The 11133-nt window shown below is 42.4% G+C and overlaps 1 protein-coding gene across 1 annotated transcript in view; it reads left to right on the top strand.

The window, feature by feature from the left end:
• Positions 1-1481: 1481 nt before the first annotated feature.
• Positions 1482-11133, top strand: part of GRIK2 (glutamate ionotropic receptor kainate type subunit 2) — a gene marked incomplete at both ends in the record, with an annotated part of 428838 nt that continues 419186 nt past the window's right edge. Inside the window, one exon of the mRNA XM_082305204.1 lies at positions 1482-1596. Coding sequence (XP_082161330.1) covers positions 1482-1596 — 115 coding nt within the window. The remainder of the gene's footprint in view (positions 1597-11133) is intronic.

Below are 11133 nucleotides of genomic sequence, written 5' to 3'. Positions count from 1 at the left end.
TTATCTTTTAATATTTGTAATAAAGCTTAAGTAGGTTCAGCAAAAGCTTCACTTAGATTGCAAAGTCTGACAGTCCTGGTTCAATGTATTGTAATGGATAAAGGCACACAACTAATTGTCTTTCCAAGGAAAATCTGAAGTAGTCCACAGAATGAATTTCTCTTCTTTGACACACCTGGCCAAAAGACAAAAGCCTGGGGCTGCATTTGCAGATACAAACTCAGCATCCCATTATCAAACTGGGAAGTGCTGTTGTTCTCACTGAGGACTGCAAAATGACAAACTACTTAGATCTCTCAGTACAGGGAGGAACAGCAATATTTCCATAACACTAGAGTGAAAAGAAAGAGCGCAAAATAAGAGAGTGGCAGAATAAAGTGGAAAACAAAAACTAGTAAATCCCCAAGTTACTGTCTTTTAAGCAACACTGCAATTTCAAACAAGTTGAGCGAAACAGGTCTGTGCATTCAACAAGGCTGTTCTAGCGCTGCCGGTTCCTGTTTACCTTGCAAAAGCAGGCTGGTGCTCCGTGATCGCTGGGTCCGGAGCAAGTTCCTAAGGACAGGCAGTATACAAACCATCGCATTTACCCTGTTTCATGCATTAACGTGAGTAACAGTTAGTGAATGCAAATATCACGGTCTTTTTTTTTTTTTTTTTTTTTTTAGCTTAAACGTTACCCTGATAACCTGTATGACTTTATTGTCAGCCTTCTCTTTCACAACTCTAAAGCTAAGTGATTTCGACCCAGGCAGTCAGCTATTAAAATGCATGAATTGATTTTTACACAGCTGTTTCCCTTCTCCCCTATAGCTCCCTCCCCCCCCCCCCGCTACAGACCCTTATAGCTATTGTTCAGAACAACCGAAATACTAATAACAATTAGAAGCATATAAATAAAACCGAGCTGTTTTTTCCCCTCCGACAACGCTAGGCGATCAGATCGGTTGCATAATAGAAATTGGGAAGTCTGCCTGGCAGGCAGCCTTAAGAAGAGAAGAGCTATCTCAATTTCTCTCACTTAATCTTGGCTTCGCGTCAGAAGCTGTGCAGCAGTGCAGTAGAATGGGAGCACGGCAAAAGCTTCGCCAGTAAAACGGCTGGTGCTCAGTGACTCTCGCTATGTGGCGATACCTCAGCGATTTCTCGAGCTGGATTACCTATTGATTTTCCTCCTTTCTTGCCTCCCAGGTTTACTCGGCTGGACATTGTGTGTGTTTGGATTTCTCAAGGATTCTCCCCCGACTAACATGGATGTCCCACCATTCCTTGCAGTTGAAGGTTGCTTCTTGGCGCAGTGAATGAAGAACATGCAGGGATTGCTAATGGGTTTGGGAAGCGTAGACTCTCTCCTCTCTCTGTGACCATGCCGTGATCGTGTCTGAGGGCCATCAGTTTACGTATCCTCATTCTCACCCTACCGGGAAACCTGACGGCTTAGAAGGGGGAAGTAAGGCAGCGCGTGTGTGCATAGAAACATCATGAAGATTATTTCCCCTCTTCTAACTAATCCAGTCTTCAGATGCACCATTAGACTCCTTCTTTGCTTACTGTGGATTGGATATTCTCAAGGAACCACACATGTATTAAGATTTGGTAAGATTTCCCGACACTTTTTTCATTGTGCATTTAAGCCTGAATGCGATATGCGTAGGATTAACTCAGAAGGGGGTGCTGGGGGGGGAGCTGGGACGTGCTACCGGAGTCAGGCACCGAAGTCCCTCTTTATTTTGCATCCAGAGGGGTGAATTGCTGTGTGTTTTTTCTGTCGCTGCAGCTCATTGTAGCCGTAGTAACGGCACGATGATGATGATAATTATAATAACAATAGAGAGAAAAATGACTGGCAAATGCGTTTGCCTAAGGCTTTGCGCAGCTTGCGTGGCTTCCTCATAATGTACCTTTTTTGTTTCCATAGTAGTGGAAAGCATGGCTAATACAGTGCTTGATCAGTTAAAAATCTGTCAACTAGTTGTTAAGTTTCGGCCGCCCGTCTCTGCTCCACCCGAGCCGGTCCCGTGTGGGCGCGACGCTGTAGTTTGAGACCTTTGGGCTGACTTCCCTTGAAGCGTCTGCCTAGTCGCTTGTCACTTCAGTGGCGTTTAGGGTTAGAGAAGAGCTGATTTATGTCTTGAGCGGTGGTCGTGAAAGAGCCTTTGCGGTATGTTTCAAAAACACAGCTTTTCTATGCGAGGAAAGTTGTATGAGTTGCCCCCCGCCGCAAAAAAAAAAAAAAAAAAAGAGAAAAGTCATAGATCAGAATGAAATTTCAGGGAGAGTAGAGCGGTTTTACAGTTTAAAGACTATCCCAGCTGAACCATGAAACTAACCTTAACAGCTCTGCCTGTGTATGCGCGCGTGTCTACGTGTGTATAAGCAGGCAAGCAAGGGAGACATTTCAGCCGCTGCATCCCCTATAGAAGTTTCGCAGTAAGAAAGGGCAGGACGGGGACGAAAGTTAACCGCAGGTCCGAGGGGGGCTGTGCGGCCCGGGGAGGTCCTCCGGGGCGAGCCACGGCGGGAGCCCCGCGCCCGCGCCCTCCTGGCCGCCCGGCCACCGCGGGCAGAGCGCGGCGCCCCGCGGGCGAGGAGCCGCGGCGGGGTGCGGCGGAGGGGGCAGGCCGAAAGTTGCTTCCCCAGACAAGCGGCATCCCCTGTGCCTACCGACAGCACGGCTGGAGGGAGGGAGCGCGGATCTCCCGCATTCGCCCTGGCCGCGAAAAGCTGTAGCAGCCGCTACATCCATTTCTGTGGGGCACTGAAAGCTCTTGTCTTCGCCTGGGAGTAGTGCCTTGGTTTGTATCTAATTTTGTTTAACCCCCCCCCCCCCCCCCGACACTTTTATGTGGAGGGGAAGGTGGGTAATGATTAAAAAGTCACCAGGCTGTTACTGATCTCGTGTGCTGAATTCCTAGTAGTACTTATTTTCTGCTTCCATCTGGTCTAAAGGTGGTGCTTAAGGCACGTTGCTCTTAGCAACCGTCTTCAGGAATGCTTGTTTCTTTGGACATGGCTAAACGGGTCCGTACATCATTGCGGGGTTTATTTTGCATTCAGTCTGATCCATAATCATGGCCGTGAAATTAGTGCTACAGTGCCTGTAATCTAGCACTGTCCGGCTGTTTGTCCTTCCGCGAACCGGGATTCATAACCAGTGCCGAGGGTCGGTCTCTAGGAGTCTGAATTACTTTCAAGGGTGGCTACGTAAACAAACATCTTTCCAACCACGCTATTAGCAAGAGGTGTGCTTTCCTCCTTTAGATTAGATTCTCTTTGAATCGTTAGTCCAGTGTACCTGTAGAGACAGCCCTGGAGAGCAACGTTTTGATTGATAACGATTAGAATAATAAATAATCCCGACACTGAAGGGTGGTGCAGCGGGACCTTCCCTTCCCAACTGCCTCCTGGTCCCACGGTTAACCGGTCGTGCTCACTCCATTGTTTGTAGAAACAAAATATGAGTCCGCTTCTGAACCACGGCATGCTTTTTCTTGTCTTTCTAAAGAATTGTCGCCAACCCATCTCTGAGCCTTAGAAGTAGGTAGGGAGCGGTTGGTTGGTTTATTTTACTATGGAAAATGTTAGACGTAAGAAAGAGCGAGGAAGACTTTTGCCCTGCTCAGCCGGGCCTGTTGCACATCTCTGTTTTAAGGAGTCTGGATTTAGCCTAGTCCAGGTGAGGAGTGACTCTGTCTCTGACAGCGAGGGAACTCCCGCTCCTTCCCCAGAGGCTGACATCTCTGCCTCTGTGTGGGGCTTGGCGGGGAGGAGGGAAGGGGCAGGGAGTGAGCGGTGGAAAAGCTTTGCTTATTTCTGACAGGGGAATTCCCCGCCGCCCCCTCCGGGTTCCTATGCTGTCTGTCCCTTCGGGATGTCCTTGCGACCAGGAGGACGGGATGCGGTGCCTTCCCGTGGAGTCCTTCCCGAGGAGAAGCGGGAGCTGAGGAGATTCCCTCCAGAAGGCAGCCTGCCAGCCCCCGCTCTTCTTCCTCAGCCAGCAGCGCTATGGCAACAGGGGAGAGCTTGAAGCCTGCCAGAGCTCCAGCCCCCTCATTCCTCCTGTGCAAATTAACCACCATGGATTCGCATTGTCCTTCCCACGGCTTCTCTCATTGTTGGGACTAGCCAGCATGTCCTTTCTCTCTCTCTTTCTCGCTCTTATGCTACCTTTTAGCAATCACACGGGGAAGTCGAGCCGCCTGGCTTATCTGTCAGATGCGGGGAGGGTATTTTTGCTTGCGCCTTATGGAGCAAACACGGGGAGAGGCTGGTGCGACGGCGTAATTCCCTCCCCAGAGGCGCTCACTCAGGCATCTGCACGCCCGCCTGCTGCTGCTGGAGCAGGGCAACGTGGTATTTGGGCATCACACCAGGGGCCCTTCCTAAATGACACCTTGCCCCCCATGAAGGGGCATGCGGCCAAGCTCCCTCCCTTGGCTTTTCTGAATAGCTTCCCATAAGCAAGCCCAGGGAACGCCGAGGGTGAGGCTTGTGCCCACGGTACTCGAAGGTTTCAAACGGGAACAGTCCTAAACCCTTGCTGCAGATAAAAGGGCAGGTCCCAGCTTGACGAGGGAGAAAAGCAGCAGCTTAGTATTTGTCTCTCCGCTGCGCTAAGTGTGATCGAAACCTTTTCCTTATCACTTGGCACCGTACAAAAGCCAAAACACGTGGCCGCCGCCAGATCCGTTCCGTTATCGGGGATCACGTTTCCTAGCTTCCCGATTCACTGCTCCTGTGTAAGAGCTGACCCAGAGCAGCGGCTCCCCAGAAGCACCAGGTAGCTCGGCAGATCCGATCCGATCCGATCCGATCCGATCCAGCCCAGCCCAGCCCAGCCCAGCCCAGCCCAGCCCAGCCCAGCCCAGCCCAGCCCAGCCTCCGACGGCTGGGCGCGGCAGGCGGCCCGGGTCCAGCCTCAGCCTCCGCCCCACCACCTTTTTGTAGGCCCCCTCGCTTCTGCCTTTACCTCCCTCGGGATATTCCAGCACTTTGCTCTGTAAGGCTGAATCAATAAGCCATTAAGAGCTGTTAACCATCAGTAACTGCTCACCTGTGTTTCCAGAAACCCGCCCCTTCTTGCCCAAGGCAGTAAGAGCCCGGGCCGTTTAAAACCTCTCTTTCCTTGCCTATTCCTACACGGGGCGTGAATGTCAGTTCTCTGAAATCTGGAGCACTCTAAAATATCCTCCTTTATTTAAATTGCCCCTTTCGGGCCTGGTCTCTGCTGCCGTGAGCAATTTGTCCTTCCTACAGCAGAGGTGTGAAGAGAGACCAGTGACTGGAAGGTGAAAGCAGTTTGATCATTGCGTTTTCTTATTCTCTCTCAGGTAACTCATTATTCGTGAAAGTGTGGCGAAAGACTAAAGACCTCCACTGCAGGGGGTCCACTGGCCTGATAAGCGTTTCCCACTTTGTGAGAAATTTTGTTTTCTCCAGCACATTCACAAAGAAGGGTAAAGAAATGTAGAGGGCCGTGTCTGTAGTCTCGACTTTTTGTTGCTTTGGAGTTGCCTGAATTCAAGCAGATGGGAAGGGAGCTCAGTGTTGTGGGTTACAATGAACATTAAGGGCAGGGCGGAGTCTTCTTCCAGGTTAAAAGCAAAAGAAAGCCAAGAGAGAGATGGGAACGCTTTTCAAAGAACGAAGGGAGAGTTTTGAACTCTTACCAGAAACATCTCCTACTACTGACTTTTTCTTTTTTTCTTTTTTTTCCTACAAGAACACACACCAAGCTTTTACAAAACTAGCACTTTCCTGGTGCCCTCCAAATAATAATGATAACAATAACTGCAAAACAAAGCTGTATATGATCATGTAATCTTTGGGGCTGAAGAAAAAAACAACTTTTCTCGACCCCATTGTGGGAACCTGGGGAGGGGAATTACTATACATTGAAGACTTCCTCCGTGAAGATTTAGCATGGGTTTCATCTGACATGCTTCTTAGCTGAACTCCTTTGGCTCAAACAGATTGAGTTTGTCTCCATATAACTGTTTTTATGAGATCGAGTGTGGCAAAACCAGAGAAGAGGCCAGCTCATTGCGTCCACTGCTTGTGCGGTTGCCAGCGAGTGTTGAACCACAAGTTTCTTTGTTTCAGGTGACCATTTTAACATAGTAGCATTTAAAACCAGTGAAGTCATGAACAGCAGCGAGAGCTAGGTCTGTGCAAAAGGGTATGAGACAAGAGTTCAAGTGAAAAGTACCTGCTGGGTAATCATGTAGAGTTTTCCTAGACTGGACCTGCATTAGCTCTCCTGAATGTGAGCTTTCTTTCCTTTGGATTTTGCACTGACACCCTTTTAGTGGAAGGAGGTAACCTTTCTGTCTGTATTTAAGAGAGAAATGAGAAAATGTACGTATCCCCGTTTTAGTGGGGAAGGCAGCCTGCCTTCAGATCAAGAGTGCGATGAAAATCTGCAAAATAAACACTTCTTGTGGCAGCCCTCCGAGGTCCGTGGCTTGGTAATTCTAGTATTTAGAGCCCATGAAAATTTTACTGCCAAGGACAAGAAGCTTTCAATATGTGTTAACATCCTCCCGGAGAGGAGTTCAAAATCAGTCTTACAAACAACAACAGAAATCTTTGATAGAAGAGTAAGGTTAAGAGCCTCGGGAAGGCAGCAAGGAGGTGAGAAGCATTGTTATTGACTGGTCTAGATTAAACAGCACAGAGGAAGATTTCAATTTGATAACGTCACAGCCCTTCCTGTTTTTCTTTGCTGCTTCTGCTGACAATTTTGTAAGGTAATTAAATTGGCTGATTGAAGTCACAGTGGTCATGGGGCGATAAAGACCGTTTGGATTTAATGGAATTTAGAAACAACGGTGTGCTGCACACAACTCTTACAGAACGAGAATTTTAATGACTCGTTCAGGGTGCTAACTACATAGAACGTCCTGGACGAGTTTAATTGAAAGGGCAAAGCAGATTAGCTGTATACAGTCTTTATTGCACTAGATAGGGGAATTAGAATTATCCTTTTAAAAGACTCATTATTGCATTATCAAGATTTAATGTAGGTTAAGAAAGCTTTCATCCGTGTGGGCTTTCTGGAATATCCCCAGATCCTTTCACTGTGTTTGGAACACCAACAGCCTTGTAAAAGGATTTTCACACAATTGTCCGATAGATTGGATGCTGAGAAGTATAACTCGCTTCTTACTGACTGGTACTTGTCTTTTGAAGTGATGCAAAGTTCAAGTTATACCTCCCATTTAAATGTGGTTGCTGAATGAAATGGTTTCTGTCACCGGAGATAAGAAACCAAAGAAAAAGAGATTTTTCTAAACTCAAATATTAGAGATTTTTTTTTTTATTTTATTTTATACAAGAGAAAATCCTCTCGATTTAGAAAAAAATAACCCAAATCTTTTGTAGTCATTGCAAATAATAGCAGGTCCTTGCCCCCTAATTAATATATTTACCTTGTCTGTTTCTGAGTTTTAATCTTCATCCTCTTTAATCTCTTCCAGAGGAACAATTACTAGAAGTTCTGTCAATAATGCAAAAGAGAAACTAGAAGGTTATTTCCATACTCCTCAATCTGCAAGGCAAATTAAAGCTTCCCGAATAAGCTTTTTATAATGTTACATTGTAATGTATGTTGGAAGATTAGATTAAACAATATGATAACATAATGTCATTATGCTGTCATATCGGAATTGGAATATGGAGAATCAAAGACCACTACCGTATTAACAAGTATAATTTTGTGCTCCCCTCCCCCTGAGTCTTTTGGCTTCTTTGTTGTACAGTAATAATAGTCTTAGGTTTATATAGTGCCTTCAATTTAAACAGCCAAAACTTTAAGTAATGCAAAGAGTACAGAACAAACATGTAATGATCATTATTCCAATTACTGGAGCTCAGCCAGCTTTGGATAAACTAGATGGTATTGTAATACTATGTAAAACAGTAAACAGAAGTTCCAAAAATGTATTCTTAGTTTCATTAAAAGGTAATTCTTAGTGAATTGAAACCACAAAGCTTTTTTCTCTTTGGGTGAAAATTAGAAGTGACCCATGGGTGTGGTGCTCAAGACTGCTCTTTTCATGTTTCCTGCAAAGATACACTTGGCTCAAAATTTGCAAATGATTTGGATCAGCCTGGATTCAGATTTCCTTGAACATTACTCTTGTGTAGTCTTCCCAAAATGCTGTTGAAGTAGAGTAAATCATCTAGGAATGTGTTCGGTAGCTTTGTTTGATGTATCTTTTAAATGAAATACACACTCTTAGACTATATATTTTTAAAGCGTTTCCGTTTCTAGGTGTTTCTGCCTGGGGCATCTAAAAACAGGTTCTTTGCTAGTATTGTGACTGGTGTCTACAGTAGGGATAGCTTAAAGCACAGCTATGCTGTAGTCCTTAGATAACAATGTTTTGTTATTGACACATCAGAAGGTTAATTCATTTATGGCTCTTACAGAATTTCATCTTTATATATGGCGAAATACATTCATTCGCATTAGCCGAACATCTATTTAATTTTATTTGTATTTCCACTCTCAAACTCCTTAAAACCTAATTTTTTCAATAAAATGGTTATCTGGATTTATGTTGAAAATATCTGTCAATATTTCAGCACGAAAAAAAAAACCCCGATTGTTAGAGTCACTAATTATTGTATTAGACTCAGTAACATTCTGATAGAAGAAGAGTCCAGGGAGATGTCATGATGTCATGAACTGTGGTTCAGGAGACTTGATGAGTTTTTTAATTCAATGTATGATGGCTTTTTTATCTTTTTTTCTTCTATTTTAATATTTTGCTGTGTGTCTCTGATGTTTCCTAATTATATAAACACTTTATCTGATTTCAATGTATGTAGCTAAATCTTAAAGTACTAAATGATCTGTGCTGTATTTTTACAGATGAATGGAAAAAGTAATGTTGTTTTATGGGTGGGCAAAATAATTTTGAAAGAACAATGCTTTTTTTTTTTTTTTAACTTTCGCACCTTTAATTATTGGATCCCTTCCCTCACTTCCTCTTTTTCCTTACAGTTTTTTAATAGTTGAAATGGAAAATGATTACTTACCTATCCAACAGAAGAATGTATGTTTCAATGTTATTTTTCTGGTCCTTTTTGGAAAGTCTTTGCTTTTCTAACTTTCCGGGAAACTGCATGAAAAATTAAAAAATCTGGAAGGCCTCATCTCTGTCTAAAAACTAAACTTCTAGTCCAAGCCAAGTCAGGCCTCCTCTGCAATATTTACAGGCTGAAGGAAGCAGAAGGATTAGACAAGGTTGGTTTAGACTGGATAACTCTTACATGGCAAAAGTTAGGTTAGATGAACCGTGCCTTGGATGGCATAAGCAATATGGAGGAAGTGAAAGTGGATTGAGTAGGGATTTTTGTTTTCTCTCCAGGTTTTCAGTTTTATTACCACATACTGAACTCAACTTCTCTAGTAGGAATTTAAAAGGGAAAGATAAATGCTAATGGCCCAACAGCTTCTTCCTGATATTAAAATACAAAAAAGGCTGAAACAGAAACTGTTCATTCATTCTTCTAAAAACTCACCAGCAAATGAGTGGTGCTGGTTTTCACAATAGGTAATCATAATCAGTCCTGTAAAGAAAGACTTGTTTCTGAACATATGTATTTAACTGAATACTTACTCTACAGATGTTTATTGAGTAAAGTTTGTCAAGCTTGCTTCAAAAGATGCAGAACTGCTTCAGCTTTGCCATCTTCACATTTAGCTCTTTCTCTATCTCCAGTAAAATATTTGAAATTAAGTGTCACATTTCTCTGAATATAAAAATAGCTATTGCTTTAAAGTGTTTTTGTCATAAGGTAACTGATACTGAATTTAAAACACTTCTATTAAAATGCTCATTCAGGTGCACATACACACTTAGGAGGTGATAATCTGGGTAAATTTATTAAGGATTATTTTATAATTGAACTTGCCATCCATTTGGATTTTTGTTCTCCAGGAGCTAAATATATACCAGCTATTTCAATCAGCTCAGGAGCTAAACATGTATCAGCTGTATCAATTAGCTCATATTTATGCTGTTATTTAAAAGTTATACAATTAGGATATGACTTACTGAACAGTCCATAATAAAAATAATTACACTAGTAAGCATGAAACTTTTACAAGAAAATCTGAGTCTCATAGCTCACCATGGTCAAATTTATGACTTTCACGTTTTTTGTTGTTTTGTTTTTAACATGTAAAAAAGTAATTAAAGTCCTGTCTCAACAGCTAAGGAGATTAGCTAAGGATCTCATTCCAGAATCTGTTTTTCCTTGAATTTTTTTTCCAATTATCTTTTAAAATTGCACTACACTTTTTTACACTTAAATTTGTCATTTACTTATTGTTATTAACAATATTTAGCAATGTGCTATCAAACAAATTGGACATGATAGAGAATAATTTAAAGTAATGTTTTTTTTTAAATGGAAAGGGTATACCCATTGAAGTCCAGTAGCAGCAATACAACTTGTTTCACTGATGAAACACTGCAACACAATCAGAAACATTGTGCTGTGTAGATGTATATGTGAATAACAAAAAAGAACATGAAGATTACATATTCTGTAAGAGAAAAGTATTTTCTAAAGCAATAATTCATTGTTATTCAGCAACATTTATCCTACAGGGCAGGAAATCTTTAAAAGAAATTCCATGTTACTTATTCATTAAGGAATTAGGTAAAAAGGTACATTAGGGAAATTAAAATCATTCAGAGTATTCTAAATCAAGGGAATTAATTTGCTTTTAAAATGCTGCATGATAGTAATATTTCGTTTTATATTTGTTAACTGAAACACTTATGTTCAGCTTGCTATACACATTTTACACATTTCAATAACGGAAAGTTGTTCATAAAATTCATATAGAACCTTTAAGAAATTATCAACATGCATTCAAGTATTATATTAAAATTCATTATTCTTGCTTCATATTGTGCCACTTAACAAGGATGAATATCAGGACTCAACCTTAGGGAATCTAATTTGTAACATTATTGCTTATCTGATTTTTACTTTTCGACAATGTCTACAGTTTTCATGACTTACTATACTTACAAAAAATTCCCGTACTCATATGGATATTTTTTTTCATTCAAATTGAAAGAGAACCCTAAACCAGCTACCTTTTCCAGT

Source organism: Platalea leucorodia (assembly GCF_965183815.1).
Source record: "Platalea leucorodia genome assembly, chromosome: 3".
Taxonomy (NCBI): domain Eukaryota; kingdom Metazoa; phylum Chordata; class Aves; order Pelecaniformes; family Threskiornithidae; genus Platalea; species Platalea leucorodia.
This window is presented reverse-complemented; position numbering and strand designations above follow the sequence as displayed.